This window comes from Seriola aureovittata, chromosome 18, assembly GCF_021018895.1.
Source record: "Seriola aureovittata isolate HTS-2021-v1 ecotype China chromosome 18, ASM2101889v1, whole genome shotgun sequence".
NCBI classification, from domain to species: domain Eukaryota; kingdom Metazoa; phylum Chordata; class Actinopteri; order Carangiformes; family Carangidae; genus Seriola; species Seriola aureovittata.
Genome location: NC_079381.1, coordinates 9,916,044 through 9,935,891, shown reverse-complemented (window position 1 = coordinate 9,935,891; position 19,848 = coordinate 9,916,044). Strand labels below are relative to the sequence as shown.

The 19,848-nt window shown below is 40.6% G+C and overlaps 1 protein-coding gene across 1 annotated transcript in view; it reads right to left on the bottom strand.

The window, feature by feature from the left end:
* Nucleotides 1–19,848, bottom strand: part of LOC130186010 (matrix metalloproteinase-17-like) — a 62,765-nt gene that overhangs the window by 23,879 nt on the left and 19,038 nt on the right. Inside the window, exons 2-4 of the mRNA XM_056402697.1 lie at nt 17,968–18,100; nt 17,685–17,820; nt 3,769–4,055 (exon numbers count right to left, since the gene is read on the bottom strand). Coding sequence (XP_056258672.1) covers nt 3,769–4,055; nt 17,685–17,820; nt 17,968–18,100 — 556 coding nt within the window. The remainder of the gene's footprint in view (nt 1–3,768; nt 4,056–17,684; nt 17,821–17,967; nt 18,101–19,848) is intronic.

Genomic DNA, 19,848 nt, shown 5'->3' with positions numbered 1-19,848 from the left:
TTCATCCAGGAATTATTCTATTTGGGTTGTCTGAGGCTGAAGCGAGAAAGAGATGTAGTTGGTGTAGGCTGCCAAGTCGTGCAGTTCTGCTTCTCCTGTAAGGAACAAGGCGTCACGGATCGGAGGAGGAGGAGTTATGGCATCCCCAAATATCACAAACTTTTTGGCACAACTTCACTTCATCTTTCGGCTTTGGGGATCTTTCAGCAGATGGTGGTATACAGTATACGACAAGGCAGTTATAGTTACTCTTGCCCTGCATAGGCACCATTTTCTACAGAAACAAAGACTAAATACAGACATCAGTTGGCCACCAGCAGCAAAGTTAATGGAACACACAAGCCTACAATAACAACAACATATATGTGCATCTGTGACTGAGACTGATTCACTATCTGTAAATCTGACAAAGAGGGACGCCTACTTCGTGAACCTACAGGTTTCTCACCTAAAATGTAGCATGTGATGTCAAGGTGAGAACCAGAAATAGGGCCAGTACGCTTCAAACTAAGTGCTTGTCGAATCGTCTGAGGATACATCCAATGCGTTTTCACTTTAAAAAAGGCGTTTTAAAATCCTCAAACCAACAATTCAACAAGCACGGTCACTTCACACAGCGATAAGCTAGAAGTTGCGCAGGTGAGAAAATAGCCAGGACTGGATTTTCTCTTTCAAGCTCTCTTTTCTCATTCTTCACACAACTACTTCCATGCAATACTGTGAAAGCCTTTGTCCCACAGTGTGTACCGTTTTCCCCAGTTGTGAAATTTACTGTGTGAAGAATATAGAGACAGACAGGAGACACTGGATTCCTGGCGAGAGATCAGGAAGGCAGTGTGATATAGCCAAGAGGAGGCAATGAAGACAGGCTTGAGTATGGTCTTCGCACAGGTGTAAAGCTGTGAAGGTGTCAGCTTTTCACCAGGTTTGCTCCAAGCATGTGTCAGTCCTCTTTTGTTTCTTGTGGTACATAAAGTGACAATGAGTCAGTTTTGGCGTTTCAAGCTGAAACCAATCATATCTCTAACCTTTAACTGCATCTTAACTCAAATCACAGGTGATAAGAAAACACTTACTCTGAGGTAAAGCTCTAATCCCAAATTTTAATGTTGCTGTAACAACTACGTGTATTATTTTGTTTAGTTTATCAGCCTATGCGTGTCATTTCAAAATTACATAATCCATGTCCTCAGGCTACTTGTCCAGCTGATATAATTTAGCTCCAAAATGATATCTGTCCATTTTTTTTTTTTTTTTGGTATCCTGGGACTGATCGACTGAGTTATAGCCTAGTGCTAAGGGTGCACTCTGTTTTGAGATAGCACTATCTCAAATCACCTATAATATGCGAGAAAAGTGTCACAGACTTTGTTCCAGTGAAATGACGTAACAGTTTTGACTAGTGAAGAACTAGAGCTCAGGGAATTTCCCTCATCCAGCAACTGGTGTGTGGAACCTGCGGTGGAGTTGTTTTGTCGTCCTGCTGTCTCTAATGTCAAATTTGAACTTTCATGCTCGACTTTTATATTTACTCACTTTGGAAGCTTGTGAGAGATGTTTTAGTGAAATATTTCTCACGTCATCTATGCCTCTGTTATCACTATTCCCTCTCTCCACTGCTGTCCATCCATCTTTCAAAAAGAAAGGATGAATGGAGGTACAGAGCGAAGGAGAGAGGAATGTCATTTTAAGTTTAGTCATCCACATGAAGGGAAGAATACAGAAAGCAAGTCAGAGAGAAGTAGAGTTAATGATTTATGCTGTCATTCATGTGACCGCGCTGAAACAGCCTCTGTCTGACGATGCATTCAGTGCGACTAGATCGCTCCATCCGCTCATTTCATCCGGTTGAGTGGACTTATAATGCTCCCCCGCCCTCTCCTGCTCACCACCTTCTTCTTTTTTTTTTTTTTTAAACCAAAGCAAAGGATAGCAGGCAGAAAATGAGGTTGATGCTAAGTGACAAGACCACCGAGGTTTAGAGAACGTGACCATTTAGTCACATTTTTAAAGTCAGAGTCCTGTTGTGCCACCAATAATTTCATTGCACCAGAGAGAAAACACACACACACGGCAAAGGCTCGGGAGTGCACAATTATTCATAAGATAACAAGGACACGCACAGTTCAGCTAAAGTGCAAAGAGGAGGCGAGTGAATGATGACATACGCAGCCACAGCAGATATTGTACCGTGAGTGTGTGAATGCTTGAACAAGTGAATTAATGAATCAGTGAGTGTGAATCCAAAACACCAGAGCACACATGCGGTGCGTTTTCCCAAGCTGTCTAAGAATGATGGATAATTCCAATACATAAGCTCGTCTATTTTTGATTGGCAGAGCTGATTGAATTCCATTTAAAGCCGCTGTCATCCTGTCCTCATTTCAAACTCGCACATTTCCCCTAGCGAGTAATCAAGCCCTTTGAAAACTGTTTCATGAAAGAAATTCGGCCAGACCGATCCCACACCACTCAAAGCAACAATACACTACGAATGTGTTTCATTGGAATGGGCCACACACAGCCAGTGTCCCCATAACTTAACTTAACATAGACTTAATAATGAAACAGTTAAAATTTAATGTGGCTCAGGTCAGTAATCCATCTTACAATGATATGAAGGGTCCATTCACCGAAAGCCAAACAACAAAATGAATTTAAAAAACGGATACTTCTGCCTTCACCTTGGTTTGATGCATAAAAAAATAAATAAAAATTTTTTTTTTGTTGGGTTGTAACTAATGAATATTGATTAATCTATCAATTAGTTTTTCAATCAATAATTTTGATCAATTGTTTGGTTGCTGTAATGCAAAAGAAATGTTTTTTAATGTGCTCAAACAACACTCCAAAACCAAAGACATTTAAGTTAGAATGATAAGAATTAGAGGAAAGTTTTATCTTTCAGAAACTGGAACCAAGCAATGTTGGGCATTTTTTAATGGTGCGTTTGTGGCAGCGGACTTACTCATTCATCAACTAGCATTTCAGCATTACTCAGCAGCTGCTTTCCTTTGAAAAACAATGACCTGGTTACTCAAGGTAGTGCACTGACATCACTGCCAACAATATTCACTATATTTATATATTTTTTTAGCAGGTCTCACAGGTGTGAAGCAGTTACACTAAGTGCTACACTTAAAACAGTGTCACTGAAACACTTCACCATTAGGTAATAGCTAATTATATGGGTAACACTTTATATTAAGGTACACATATCCACCATTAACTAGTTGCTTATTATCAAGCATATCAGTAGAATATTGGCTCTTTATTGTAAAGCACTCATTCCTGCCTTATTCTGCATGAACATATTCCATAACTACTAAGCTATTAATTAAGAGCTCATACCACCTTTTGAGGCCCATACTGAGCAAAGCATATTACAATCATAATTCATGTACAACAACTTCCTGACTTACTATCAAAAAGCAGTAATTAGGAGGTTATTGAGGGAAAACTCTGTTAATGGCCTAGCAGTTGTAGAATATGTTCATGCAGAATACGTAGTAAGTGCTTTGTAATGACTAATAAAGAGCCAATATGCTACTAATATGCATGATAATAAGCAACTAGTTAATGGTGAATATGTGCAACTGAACATCAAGTATGACCAATTTATTATATTTTGGAGGATATAAAAATATTGAAAATGGAAAATAGGGTTTATCTATTATTATTATTTAGTCACCGGCACCAAATGGATGCTATACATTTGTAGAAATGCAGACAGTGTGGTTTACTAGCGCTGATTGCAATGTGCCTCACCTGGTGACCTAAAGGTCCACGCCTCGTCATCATCAAAGTGTGTATCCCCGGCTGTGAACCTCTCTCCGGGGAAAAATGCGTGTGCCACGGTGCCCCCTGGTCCGTCAAAGGGATATCCATCATTGTGGTCGGCCTTAGTGAAGTCGATTTGAATATCTGCGTCACTGCCGGCAACCTCGTGGAAGTTAAGTGGCGCGATGTCGCTCCAGACCTTCAAGGCGTAGTACATCAGGGCTCGAACAGTGTCCCTGCCCAGTAAGGCCGAATCCTTAGGGAAGGTCCTCACTCTGACATAGGGAGGACAGAAAAGGAATATATTACATACAATAAGGAGAGAGAAGAGGGGATGAGAAGGAGGTGAAGGAAAGGGGGAGCTGAGAAGAAAGAAGAGTTGTCTGATGAGGAAGGTTGACAGTACTCTTGACAGAAGAACAAAGAAAAAGTGAAGACAAGAGAGGAAAGCTGGGCAAAATGAGGAGGAAAAGTGATGATGGATGAGAAACAATAGGGGAAGAAAGAGGTAAATTAAAGGAGGAAAGGGTAAGAAAGGTAAAATCTGTGGGAGGTGACAAGAGAATAGGAGAAGTATGTGAAGCACATGGGTGACACATCAGAGCTAAACATGAAGACAGAGAAGAGACAAGACAGGTAAAAGAGTGGGAAAGGAAGGTGCTGAGCACAGCAGATGGAAAGAAGTGAGAAGGAAAGAGGAGGGGTTGGTGTACAGTAGATACAAACAGCAGACGAGCACGATGGTGCGCTCTGAATTGCATAAATCAGAAAAGCATAAAGGTCAACTATGTTTGCCACTGGCACAGACCTGCGTGAAAACGAAAATTTCTGTTTGCATATTTTACGCGATTCCATCGGTTTTTGTATTTCATGCTTAGGTGCTCCTGCCGCTCACTTATACGGATGATAAGTTAAGAGTACAATGTGAATTGGAAGAGATTATTTCACCAGCTTTCGGGATCAGCTCATCAGCTTTTCACTGTCTTTTCCATTTCTTATTTAATTTTCTTCCACCCTCACATCACTTTAACATCTCTTGAGCCATTTCTTTGTGACAGCCGCAGCAGAAACAGGACAGGAATAAACAGGAAACCACTCAGACGTCACGCTAACTTTGTCTACCCTCTCTCCTTCTCCATTTTATTGTTCTCGCCGTGTTTCCCCTTCTTCTATCTCCACCCATGAGTCCTTGCCTCCTCCTGCTCCTCATGCTTTTACATGATGCACTTTCCTACTTTCTCCCCACAAGAGCAATTTGTCTAAATACAAAAAGCAATTTGGCCATTGTAGGGCAGGAAATTCAATCAGTGCTCATCTGTAAGAAAGCAGGGTGCTGCCTCGTCTTACCACCACAACTAGTTCACAACCTTCAAGCAATACATTCCAAATGAACAAAGTGGGATACTGAAGGAGCAACCTTTTTCATATAAAAAATCTAAAGTGAACAAGACAGAGTAATGACAAAAAAAAAAATTGTATTAGCAGTCACTGCAATACATTTTACACACTGAAGGAGCTCTATAGTACAGTACATTTTCAAATGACTTCCTTTCACTAACATCCTGTTTATTGCATATAACATATCATGGGTGTTCAAAGTAGCATATGATGCTAGGGAGCACTCCATATACTTCACAGCTAGATTTTATTGACAATCTTGCCTGCAACAAATAAGACAAGACAGTACCACAAGCAATAAAGGAGCACGAACATGGATATTGATTAAACTATCGACTGTCATAGACAGATCTGAGGACTGGGATAGTGCTACAAGGCACTATATCCCACACATAAAGACTGAATTGTACAAGCACATGCAAATCTTATTGGTCTCTGAGTCTGAAAGGAGAACATATTGGGAGACTGAAATAAAATAGACAACAAACACACTCTATAAACAAATTTTGGCATTCTAGTGTAAGACGACCTCAGGAGAACAACGATTCGTGCATGTACCTGCACCAAAACAAAAATGACTGTCAAACAACCCGAGTTGCTAATTTATGCATGTTTTTCATGAAAAAGGCAAAAACTGGGTGAAACAGTGAATGGAGCGATGTTCAGTAAGCAACACGTGCTCTAAACTCTGTAGGGAGAGTTGAAGGTGAGTGCGCTTACAGTGAGGTGACTTTTCAGTAAATCCTGGACAAAATGGCTTATAAATTAATTCCATATTACTCAAGGGACCACTCTGTTTTTCTGTTGGGTTGGTGTTTTAATCCGGGTTTTTAAAATATTACATTTTTATACATTTGATGAGCGGATTTCAGCCTTTCAAATTAAAACTTCTCTCCCAGAACTGGCCAATTTGGTCAGTGGTTCTCAAACTGGGGGATGGATGGATTTCAGGGGGGACTAATGACTGGGGTGTAAAATGTGCAGCACACCTAACGCTATATGAACCTGGTTCATTAAGGAACAATACATCTTAATAGGCGTAATATGGAACTTTTCTACATTAAAATGTCTAAAAATGAATAGACTCATGATGTATATTTTGTTGAGCTGTGTACTCGCATTATCCCAAATGTTTCCATGTATTTCAAACTTAGAGAAATCTGTAATTTTAATCACAGTAACGGTGGTTTCATTAGGTCGCCTGACCATGGCGTCATATCCCCATTGCGCATGCATTTTATCCATTTTAAGCTTTTAAACTTCATAGACCTAGGTTGTTGTTAGCACATTTTAACTTGTATAGGGCTATGTAATTCAGAAAGAAGGAGCAGCCAGACTGAATTGTTAGATGAGCATGAACTGAGATCCAAGAATTATAGAATACCTGTAGTATTAAACCACACTTGTTTCCACCAGTAACCACAGGTGTCGCCAAATCAATCACGACTGAAATCTTCAGGCACCTGTTATAATATAGCTGTAACACTTGCCCCCCCCCCCCTTCCATTCATGGTGCATTCACAAATCTCACTCCACAACAATAATACCACAAAAGTCTCATTATTTTTTGTTCAGCTTAGACAAGCTGCAGCAGCTATGGGGCTGTCAAACTTAGTTTGTGCCAATCATGTTAAACATTTAGGTCACAAATAAGTTCAGAGACTGAGGTTCTGTCACTACAAACAATAGTGTTTATAAAAAGCCCCCTGTCATTCCCATTTCTTCTTTTGTTAAATCTGGCATCTTGAAAGCCAAGTTTCTGTCAGACAAATCAATTGTTTGACATTTGTTTCAATTCATTCGTGACTCATCCCTCTGACTGGAGATTCATCCCCACAAGTTTTTTTTTTTTTTTTTTGCTCTTTTACCAGCCTTGGGTCTGTGGTCATGGTGGAGGTACAGCAGTGGCTCATACTGATAGTTTCAAGGGTTAATTTTTCTTGTTTTTTTTCCTTTTCTTTCCTGATTAATGGTGAGCTCCAAAGGCTCGGCTGTTCTGGTGTTAAGACCATCTGCATTGTTAAAAACAGATTCAGAAAAGATTCATCCAGAATTTTCTAGGGATACTGGGCTACTCTTTGCAGAAGACAAGCATTTCCCAGTGTGATTTGGGCTTGTTTCATTTACAATGGCCATAACAAAAGACCTCAGAGTGTGAGGTGCCATCAGCTCAGTGACATGGGAGTAAAGAAGGATTGTTTGTTCAGTACTCTCATCACTGAGACAGGCTCCGTGGACTCATGCCAACCCTGACAACAGAGGTTTGAAAGTTAATGCTTTCCCTCCACAAACAACTCAAGTTGTAATTCAGGTGAGCAAGGCCGGATGGCTGTGTGACACCTACTATTTCATTTCAGAGGAACTCCCTGTACATGTTCAGTCACCAGAATAAAAAAAAAACACACACAGGGAGAGAATGAACAAGAAATTTTGTAGCCAAGAAGCAGATAATGGAGGAGGAGGAAAGAGAGACAAAATTAGTTGGAAAACAGAGGCCTAACAGCAGAGAGGTGAGGAAAAAGAGGGCCAAAAAGGCAGAAACACAGGCACTCTGCTGTTTGAGAAATATTTCTGACAGCTCCCTATGGCTTCATCTTCCGCAGTTGTAAGTGTAGTCAGAATCAAGCGGTTTGTTCTCTGTAAGAATGACTAGTTCCTTAAGTTCCAGCGCTTCTCCAAGCTACTACACTCAGAGGGATCAGTGATCACACAGACACATTTCCATCTCTGACAGAGTATCTGATGTCTCCTTTTCCTTACCCACCAAAAATGTTCCTCATTACAAAAAAGGTTTTTTAAAATGGCTTCTGTTGCAGACTTGTAAGGTAGTACAGGAGGTTGAGCAGGAGAGAATGAGAGAGACGGGGAGAGAAAGAGACTGTCCCCTTTACGCTGATGATGGATAGGTGTATGTGTTGGAGGGCAAAATTCAGGGTTTAAAAAAGTAAAACTTTGTGAGTGCTCTTTCCTTAATAGGCAGTTTTATCAACTTAGTACATAATGTTGAATTGCTCATCAGACCTGACAATAAAAAAAAACAATTTATTTAAGACTTAACTGCCTTTAGCTTTAGCTGCCTTTTTAGATAAATACCATCATTACTCATTTTTCACCTGTAAGTCAAAACAAAATAAATGTTTTTCCTTGAACACTGCAAAAGAGGGTATGTCTTTTACGTTTCAATTCTAAGTGGTTTCTTCAGAGGTTCCTGTCACACTACACACAGCCCAAACAAACCAGAACACCAGCCCCTCTACAAATAGGATATGTTTGGCTACATAATATCTGACTATATGAGGAACTAGATGTTTTTTTTCCTCCATTTTCTTAAACCTAAACTTATTCATTTTTTCTTCAGTCACTGTACATGCTGTTTTTAGTGGTTTTTGCACTGTATCAAATGCTTTACTGTTGTTTGCTTTTGTCGTCATTTTCTTGTTCCCTTTTGTCTTTTCTTGTTGTTTTTAATCTACATTACTGTTTTGTGTTATGATGTAATGTTTACTTAAGTGGACCCCAGGAGGAGTAGTTACTACCTTGGTGGTGGCTAATGGGGATCCAAATAAATAAATAAATGAATAAATGAAACATCAGTGGATGAAGCAGCAACAAAAGATCCCTCATTTCTGCTCTGGGTGTAATTTAATTCGGATTCGATTGGATTGATATGGCCAAGAAGTGAAATTGGAATATACACTAGCCTATATATGGTCAATCTCAACAAACAACAACGATGATATCAATAACCTGGTGACACTGGAAAATTTGGAGGCTAGGTTTTGCTGCTTTTTAGCTCCTATCCCACATCATGCTTTTTTTCATGTGCTGGAGAAGGTTTGTTGTGCTGCTACTTTTAGTTTGAACAGATCAGTGTTTTCCCACAGGTTGAGAACTTGTGGTGGTGGGTGGCGTGGCGTGTAAACGAAGTGCATGCACAGATTTATGCAGTTTAGAGGCGGAAGAGTGTAACCCAGGTTATTTTTTGCAGCTACGATTAACAGATGTCCACTGAGCTCTTCACACGCCGTCTGTTGGAAGATGCTAGCTAGGCGGCTGCACATACAGAACGCTCTAGTCCCAACTGAGTTACTCGTGCAATCAGACAAAGTGGCCAAAAATTTCAAAATTTCAAAAGAGTGAAATAAGGTTCTACTGCAAGATGAATGCAAGTTGAAATAGTGATTTTATCTACTTGGTCTAGTGGTCTGAATTCAGACATTCAGAAACCATCACTGAGGTAACATGACTACCTTTCTTTGGTGTTATTTTGTCATCTTCAGCGGCTCCCTCAGATATGCAGGCGTCTCCAAGGAAATGGAAAGAGCCTACAGAGAACAGCTGGTGCTGGTGTTTGAGGGACAGCTGAGGGAGCACAAGTCTCAATTTAACGATTTAGGCATTTTCTCCTCATTCAAAAACAAAGCCACGAATTTATCAAATGAAATTGGTACATATTGCCCTCTAATTCAAAGTCATATCTCAGGTCTCTATTTCACTTCACAGGGATGAGCGAGAAACACGTCTGCAACCCATCTTGCTTCCTGCGCCAAAGATTAGGAAAAAAGTGATTTAACAGAATGAAATTAGTTGGAAGGACAGAAGGCTGATTAAGGTAGACTTCATTTTCTCGACCTGTTTAATTTTATGGCACGATTTCCTCCTTCATTTGATGAATGAGTAAGAGCAAACCAGGCTTATGTGTAGGTAAATGTCTGTGTGTCTGCAGCCGAGCTGCAAGTGTATGAGCTTAAGCTGAAATGGAAAGACACCAATGTTTGCACTCAAATAGCACCAACACACACACACACACACGCAAGCGCGCGCACACACACACACACACACACACACACACACACACACACACCACACACACACACACACACACACACACACACACACACACACACACAATCACCTGTTTGACTTTTAAGTTCCACATACTTCTTACAGACCTTTTCCACACGTGGAGTCAGAGTGATGATTCAGATGAAGAGAGGCAGAGGGGGAGAAGGAGAGAGGGACGGAGGGAGGGAGAGAAACAGATCAAGAAAACTCTGAGACTCTTTTCTGTCCCCCGCCTTCAGCCTCTCAGCAGGCTCTTACCTCCTGTGGCTCTGCTGTTCCACAGAGACATGAGCTGACATCAAAAGTAAAAAGTACATGGGCACACAAACACAGTTACGCACACACACACAAAAATAATATTCACCTCCTGTGCTCTGCTACCCTCCGTAGACATAAGCTTATTACCCTGTAAATTGAAAGCTCATATGCCGACGGTGATTCATATGCTCGTATGCGTGTGCAGATGCACACATGCAGCAGCATAAACACTCCGACACACTCGCAAACATGAAAATATTTTGCTGACAAAGACTCATGCTGTGTATTACCAAAAAGTCCTCATACTTCATTAGACACACACACACACACACACACACACACACACACACACACACACACACAACACACACACACACACACACACACCATGTCATTCAGGCTGAAGATGAAAGACACTAAATTAAAAGGCTCTGCATGAGTCTCCCCTCTCTCCACAAATCTTTTTCTCCCCTTTCCCATCCTCGTCTCCCTCGTCCCTCTTCCCTCATGCTCAGACTATTACAGTCACCAACTCTCAGATGGTGATGTGACATCGGGAGAAAAATAGGATGGGCCCTAATAAGATAACACTGAGTAACAGCATTATAGTTATTCTTAAGGTTCCACCAAGCAATTTCACAGGTTGGTGGCCTCAAATGGCAGCAGGGAGATGAATGCAGAGGACTTCAGTACCCTGGAATTATGTAGCACGTCGTCTATTAAATTCTCTGTGTGGCAGAACCGCTTTGTGACACGGACACAATGATGGATTTGTGATTGACCAATAATAGACAAATAATATGAGGGAAATTTAAGGCGCATGCTTCCCTGAGTAGAAGCATTTCAGCAATCTATTACCAAAGATAGCTAATTCAAAAAGAGTGAGGTACTTATACGATTACTAAACTGCATGTATACGAGAGTGTAGTTTTGAAAAAGGTTATTATTCCAAATGCTGAAGCAGTAAATGACAGCAACTCCTGTTTCCTGTATTATTCCTACACTAAATCTTCCATTGAGGGCGATGGAGCTGTGGGACTTTCTATTATGGACAATGAAAAACAGATTCAAGAGAGTTGTGTGCCAAAACTTTGTCCAACTTTCTTCTGTTTGCTTCTGTAGGAGAACAAAATGTGGTCGGTGATAAAGATAAGTCAGATTATCTACAAGGAAGCATACGGCGTTGGGTGTTTATCACTGACAGCCACTTTAAATTCCACCCAACAGTCTGCCACAATGTTTAATTCAGTTAAAAGACAGTGTACATCGCGTACTGTACATAATATTTGAAGGATTTCTTGTGTTCTTGTTCATATCTGTGCAAGCATTTTATAGTCAAGTGATTTTTGTCAGACTGTCTGCAACCCTAACCCTAACCACCATGAAATTTGTTGCAGATATTCATGATTCCCAGATAATGTATACTGATGACTTAGTATAAATGCATCATTTCAGTCCAGTAACTCAGGCATTTCTTATTATCCATGCTGTTGCTGCAGTGTCTTCCTGGATATGAAAAATATCATTGGTTACACCTTACTGGGTGTTTTACGAGAACTTGTCCTTGTGAAAAGCTCAGCCCTGCCATTCTGGATTTTCTGCCTTTCAAGATCAAGGTCACAATTATTGATATTGTTATATGCGGAAATCAAATAAATTCAACTCTCTTTTCTTAGTTTGCAGATAGCGAAGGCTTTGGTCCAAGTTAATCGCCTGATGAATTCTGCAATATGCATCACAGGTGCCAAAGGAATAAGAGAATGAAAAAAACATTTGGCATGCTGTGGTATGCCCGGCCATTACTGCTGGCAGCTTTATGTTATTACCTCTTATAGTCCCAGAGCTACTTCTATGGCTATAGCTATAACAGTGGATACAGCTGTGGCATTTCTTAACACTCACTCACAACAACTGTGAGCTATAGCTATAATTGGTACTTTGATGGACTCCTGCTGCTGAGTTATGACTATGGCTACATTTAATACTCTCATTACTACCCGCCTTCGACTTTGAATATGGCTTTGCTCTTTTTAAATAACCCTCACAGGGGGTTTGTGAGTGCTCGACAGTGGCTACACCACACAGGTCTCATAAAACAATGGCTTTGAGCTTCAAAGTATGTTAATACACTAGTAATGCACCCCTAAATGTAAAGAGCATGATGCCACTGTGGACCTACATCCATGGATTTTCACGATCATTAAGTGCGTCTTGATGTTCCTCCATTTCTCATGCTTGTACTCAGTTCATTTACTTCATTAGAAAGATAACAGTGCTGGTCTAAAGAGACGGATGAGTGCTGGTTATTTTACATTCCAGATTTAGTCCGTAAAACATACTTACTGTATTAGATTGAACAGATGCAGAAAGAGAAAGATGCTTGCATTTTCTTTCTCTCTTCTTTGTTATTGTTATTCATCCTCCTCCCCATCTTTTCTCTCCACCACTCAGCTCGCTACACCTATCTGTTTGAGTTATCAGTCGGGCTGCTAATGACTGCCAGGCTGTCTGCTGTGATAATGGGCTAACAATATGAGATAATGAGCTAACAGTGGGCTGTTACACAACTCGGCTGTTAGTGTCTGTAATGTACTTTGGGAAAGTGCAGTGTGGTGTATCGCTGTGTGTGTGTGTGTGTGTGTGTGTGTGTGTGTGTGTGTTTAACAGAATAAGAAAAAGGTAAGCAGAGTTAAATTGGGATTAAGGACTCGGCCCTGGCACAAACCATAAAAATCATTTACTTATATTTCCATTGTGGAAAACCACAGTGCTTGAATCAAAGTCCAGCTTTATCTTTCCTTCCTTCTATGAAATTACTGAGACTCACCACCTACTCTGCACATTTTCAGAACGTAATGATGCGATTGATGTATGTGAACAAGCCTAGGAGAGTGCAAAGAGCCAATCAGTCAGACAGTTGTGCTGAGGTGAGCTAAATCAGGAATAAGTGGGCGAGTCTTTGCGTCTTACTGTAAGTTAGTATGCTCTTCTAATCAAACAATCTGTATATAATGGTGCAGACATTTGCTAGATCGGTGACTCCCATAACAAGTCACATTTTAAACGCTGTACATCCTCAAAGTCTTTGTCTCTGCAAATACCCACATAAAAGTCCAACTTCTATTCAAGTATTTAAATGCTTTACGGTGACTCAGAGTGGTTTCATCTCAAGCTAACACCTGGAGGGATATACAGTGCAGTACTGTAGTTGACAATGGAAACAGAGGGACTTCGTGCTCATTGTTTACCACAGTGATGTCTTTATGATGCGGTGAAGGACACATATTTGCTATTTCTTATGCACCATATTGTTTTTACTTTTACTTCTTTGTGGCATGTGCACAGATTCAAAAGGAGCATAAAGTGCCACAGCATATGACAAGAGTGCGATTGACAAGTCACTGAACCGTGTTAACTAAGTTACTCTTGCAATGATGGCAATCTTAATGCGGATAATGTAACCTGATTATGTTCTTAATACGACAGTTTTGTCATTATGAATCTAATGAATTTCGATTTTGTATATCACTCACTGGTCATACGCTCAGTCATCAACAAACTGTTAAAAAAACTCCAATATTTGAATCCTGATGGACTGATTTGGGATCTGGGAGGGGTCATCCTGCATAAATGTATTGTCAAAAGCAATCCCAGATGTAGAGCATATGTAAATCTTTTCATATTTTGTGTCAGCTTAGTGTCACAAGTATGAGATGCACAGCAAGATGTCCAAATCTCTATTGCAGATAGAGAACTCCAGGATTTGTGTTTTGAAGCTGACTAATATAGGACACTAAGTCATTTTTATCCTTTGTCATTTTTCCGTATTATACTACTCATGCCATACATATGAGTAATAAAACCTCAATAAACGATTTTCTTTTTTTTATACATTACGTTCCTCGCTGTGGGTGGTATGGTAGGTCAGTGGTTAGCACCATCGCCTCACAGCAAGAAGGTTCTGGGTTCAAACCTGGGGCATTTCTGTTTGCATGTCCTCCCTGTTCCTGTGTGGGTTTCCTCCAGCTTCCTCCCACAGTCCAAAGACATGCAGGTTAGATTAATTGGTGCCTCTAAATTGCCCATAGGCGTGAATGTGAGCGTGTGAGTCGTTTGTCTCCATGTGTCAGCCGTGTCATAGACCTACCCCGTCTCTCGCCCAATATCAGCTTGAATTGGCTCCAGCCCCCCTGGTGACCCTCAAAGGATAAGAATATAGCCAACTGATTGTCACATTTTGTACAATGACATAATTAAAATTGATATATTAATGTGATATGTAGGTTTGAGCGATATAAATAGTTAGATTTGTCTTTAATCTGACTGATGTGGTGGATCAGCATACTAACATTTAATATGCATGTCAGATTGCATCTGACTCATTGGCTGCTTGGCGCATTATATCCATTCTGTCAGGCCTGTTATTCGCCCATATAATCTAATGAAGCAGAGATACCATGAAATATTAGTTGATAAAAATAATTTTCTAAACCAAGCAGTGAGGGAATCACTATGCAAGCGGTACCACATCAACTGAAAACAGAAGCAGAAGCAGCACACCAGGAGAATTACAGCGGAGGCCAGAATATGAGTGCTTTGTTATGGTGCTTTACTGAAAATCTGCTCCATATGGAAATCTCTCTGGATCTGAAGTTAGTAGGTAATCCACAACTGTTCCTGTGCACTGTTCTACAAATCTGAGTGCTGTGAATACAAAGGTGTTTCACTGGACTGAAGACAAGCCTGTCTTATTTCAGAGTGGAGTGAGCTGACAGGAGCACAGTGTATGATTGGCAGCAGTACAAAGAAGAGAAAGAAAGTTAAAGCCCACCTGGAGGGAGGCAAAGCATACATATCCATGTGCATGTGCATAATATACTGTACAGTGCGTTCAGCCCCCGTCACTTTTTTTTTTTTTTTCCCCACATTTTGCTCTTGGGAACCTTCAATGCAGCAGAATTTTTTATTGTACCCTTCCCTAGATCTGTGCCTCCACACGATCCTGTCTCTGAGCTCTGCAGGGAGTTCCTTCAGCCTCATGGCTTGGTTTTTGCTCTGATATGCTTTGTCAGCTGTGAGACCTTATATAGATAGGTGTGTGCCTTTCTAAATCATGTCCAGTCAGCTGAATTTACCACAGGCGGACTCAGAATAAGGTGTAGAAACATCTAAAAGACGATCAAGAGAAATGCGTGGCATCTCAGCCTCATGTCATAGCAAAGGGTCTGCATACTTATGTCAATGTGATATTTCAGTTTTTCCTTTTTTTTTTTTTTTAATGAAAATGCAAACATTTCTAAAATTCTGTTTTCACTTTGTCGTTATGGGGTATTGAATTAAAAAATGTATTGAAATAATTTTACCATAAAGCTGCAACATAACATTTGAAAAGTTAAGGGGTCTGAGTACTTTCTGAATGCACACTACGTGTCAGTGTGTGTGTGTGTATTGGCTTTCCTTATTTCTCAATCCATACCTGTATTCATATTCTGCACATGCACACACACACACACACACACACACACACACACACACACACACTAGCTTATGGCAACTCAGTGTTGATTCAGGACTAATAGTGTGTGCAAATCAGCGCAGATTGAACATATTATTCTATCATGGGAAATCATCCCTCTCTCTGCAGCAAAGCCTTTGTTCTTTAGGAATTGCATATATGGCTTTCTGAACCATTAAAGCAACAGCCCGCCATAAATCTAGCTTTCATCAAATACTCACCAGACTTGAAACATAGTTCTAACTACAATGACCTCATTGTGGTTGTACGCCCCCGCCAACCAGCCAAGTTAGGAAATACGGTCACAATGTCCCCTTCCGTTACAGCGTTGAGCTACGGTCTTTTTGCAGAACATTATGATGTCACAGTGAAGTTGACCTTTCTATAAAATGTCATTTCATCATTTTATCCTATTTGACATTTGTGTTAAATGATGTCATAATTAGCATATGAATTCCTGAGTTATGGTTTTGTGAGGTCACAGTGACCTTGACCTTTGGCCGTTGATCACCGAATTCTAATCTGTTCATCCATGAGTCCAAATGGACATGAACACCAAATTTGAAGGGATTCCCTTGAGCAGTTCCCGAGATAATTTGTTCATACGGCCTAAGCCCTGTTTTTTGAGGTCACATTGACCTTTGACCATTGATCACCAAATTCTAATTGGTTCATCCTTGAGTCCAAGTGAATGTTTGTGCCAAATTTGAAGAAATTCCCTCATGATATCATATTCACGAGAATGGGACGAACAGACGACCCAAAAGCATAATGTCTCTGACCCTGGCTGTGGGCAGTGAGGAGGGATAAAAGGTTTGTTTCATGCTTCCTGTGAAGGCTGCTTTTGTCAGCTTGGACTCAAACCTCCTTCAGCTCCTTCAGTACTATCCACTCCTCTGCTGTCGATCTTCATGTTCAGTATATTGATGTTATTATCAGATATGATATATATTATTATTTATACAGTGTGCTGCAGGAGTGCTTTGAGAAATTTGTATGGGTTTGGGTTTTCTGCAGTGACTCTGGTAGAAATCAGTTAGGAATAGTTTGATTGTTCCTTTAATTGCAGTATAGCTGAATGGATTTAAACTACTTAATGTCCTGTCAGTGTATCTAATTAACGTACATAAAAATCCACCTGTACCTTGTTGTGATACTGAGGGAATTCTGGCAAGTAGCTAACTTTTTATTTTGTATGTTTAATGAGATATCTACGTCCCGAGGAATCTCTGTACATCCTATGAGAAGACAGATTTGTTTGTTGTTCATTAAAGGTCTCTCTAATCAGCTTGCCACTTTTACAAAATGCCCTTCCTTTGAGCTAGAATTGATCTGGTGAGCAAAGGATTTCCAGCTGGAGGAAGAGTTGTCTAATCTAATCTATCAAAGGTTGCACAGATGGAAGGAAAATGGTGGGATTTCTGACTCCTATAGCTCATTGCACTGCACTGATGTGACATACTCCAGCGGATCTGAACGTGCAGACCTGCCTCAGGCTCAGATGAAGTGATCTCATTTGAAACAAATAAACTAAGATGAAACACAAATCATACTAAACAAACTTTTCCATTCAACTGGAATTCTTCTTCAGACTTATCTAACTTATGTAACTATCCACCCAAACTTCGGGCCTAATGTCAACCTAACCCAAATTGTGATAGCACCATTAGTGAATCTAGGACAACCACTGAGTGTCTCTACCTTTCAAACATTTAAGCTTACAATTTGAAACCCAGTAGACCTTTCAGTAGCACACAAGTAACACAGTAACAACCTGGAGTACCACATCTTTTTTTTTTTTTTTGAATCTTTCCATCTGTAAATTACACCGAATCATAGTGGATTGAACACAGTGTCTAATAGAGCTTATATCTCATATTTTTCCTACCTCCAGGATAGGTGCCTCTTATTCCACTTGTTCTGAGGAGTGAGGCTTCGTTTCCTCCGGCCCACTGTCACCTCAGCATCAGACACATCTGGGAGAGAACATCTGGGCGTTTTCATTAGACCCAGTGTGGCTTGGTCTAGAGAGGAGAGAAGCAGAGTGGCTGATTGTATCAGAAATCAAATCATCTATGGAAATCAAACCACCGCCAATCACCAACTCTCCCTAGTGACCCCCCTCCCTCTGACAAAACAAAACAAAAAAAAAACCAAACACAGCCACATACCCAAGACTCCAGTCTCCTTCAGCCCTCCAAACTTCTGCATGGCTTTGATGGCCTTGGTCAGGGCCTCCTTGGTCTGAAGCTGACCAGTCACTGGGTCAGGGGGCGGGAGGTAGCCGAACCTGCTCAGCCAGTCCTGGAGGGGAAAAAGTAGACACAGAGTTCAAGAGTCATCCCAGGCATTTCAGTGATTCCAAGCATCCCAAAGCTGCTGAGATCTGACACCTGCTCATGTTTACCGTCTCTGGATTCTGTGTGCTTTCAAGCTCTAAGGTTAATTACCATCGTTTTTCATGTGTGTGCGTATGTATATGTTTGTGCAAACAATCTATTCACAGATGATTAAAAAGACAGAGACAGAGAGATAGTAGATCTCAGCCACCACAACCGCTCACACACACATTTCTGCAATGGAGAAAAAAAAAAAAAAAGTGCTGTTAAAAATGTTTGGGAACCACCGCCTCAGACCACAAGGCCATGGGGATACCCCTCCTCTCGTTTATTTTTATACTTCACGCTCTCGCTCTTTTCATCTTCCTCTTTTGCAGTTATGCCAGCTGCACACTTAAGTGTCTATCTGAGAAGCACGGAGGGTTCATCAGACACGCAGCGAATCCAGTGAAAAAGACAGACATGTATTTAACTTGTTTTTCTTTTTTTTTGTTCACAACTAAATCTCGATTTAAACAAAAATGTCATATGAATATGACTGTCAGGCCTCTAATGATGATAATAAGGATGATGATGTATGTGAGATCAGTTCAAAGAATGACATGGATGGACGGGACACGCAGTCCAGCAAAAATAGATGTCATGTGTCTATGAAGAATAGTACTGCAGCTCCATTTCCACTTGAGATCAGTGAAGTTGCTGCCAATCAAAGCAGCCCAGCTGAATGCAATTGATTGGTTTCAGAGCGTATAAGATCTCACTGATGGAAGCGTCTGAGCTGCAACCTGAGCACTGCTTTTCCTCTTTCTTTCTGACCTTTTTTTTCCTCCCCTGAGGTCTTTCTTTGTCTTGTTTCTCTCTTGCTCTTTTCCCTTCATCTGTCTCAGCTGTGCTAAAGCCTCCTCCTCCTCCCTCACGATCTGACCGCCAATAAGAGATGTCAGATTTTAAATAGGTTTTTGATCAGTGCTCATCAGAGGTGAGTGACACTGATCGATAGAAAGGCAACCCTCCTTTGTTGACAAGGCTGGGAATGAGTGATGCTCTCTGCTGGCTGATATTAGCCCCCTCATCCCTGGCTTTGCCGTCCCCGCAGCAGGTTTGGGAAGAGTGTACAAGGGAATTGAATTGACCCGCAGCAACATCAGGGAGGATGAGAAACAACAATTTCCTGAGAGAGTCCCAAACTGTAATGCTAGAGGTAAGTGGGAGAGGTGAAAGAATTAAAAAGATAGCAGGGAAGTTAAATTGACTCTATGATTCAACTCTCTGTGAATTAACAAAAGCAATGGCACAGTTTTCCAATGAAGTCAATAAAATCCAGTCAAATTCAAAAATGCAATTTAAGGGCTTATTTTTGTTCACTCTTATCAGTAGTAATGAACAGTGAGCAAACAGACAGATACGAAAGAGAGTGGTGATTTCTTTTTCTTTTTTTTTTAAATACAAATAACTTTGCTGTTGTGAACATCCATCACAGTTTACCGTCTGTTGCTTTGGCCCAAATCTATGCTCCATATTCATTCTCAGGGTTTGAGTGTGTAATGTGTTCAGACTGCAAAAGTGATCACATTAAAGAAGCTACGCTACAAGCCAGACAGTATGAGTGTGCTGTCGTAAGACAATATTGAATACAAACTGCCTAAACAGTATACTGTGATGATTAATACGTGGTGCGTACTGCTTAGAATTATAGACTAGTTTTTAAACTTC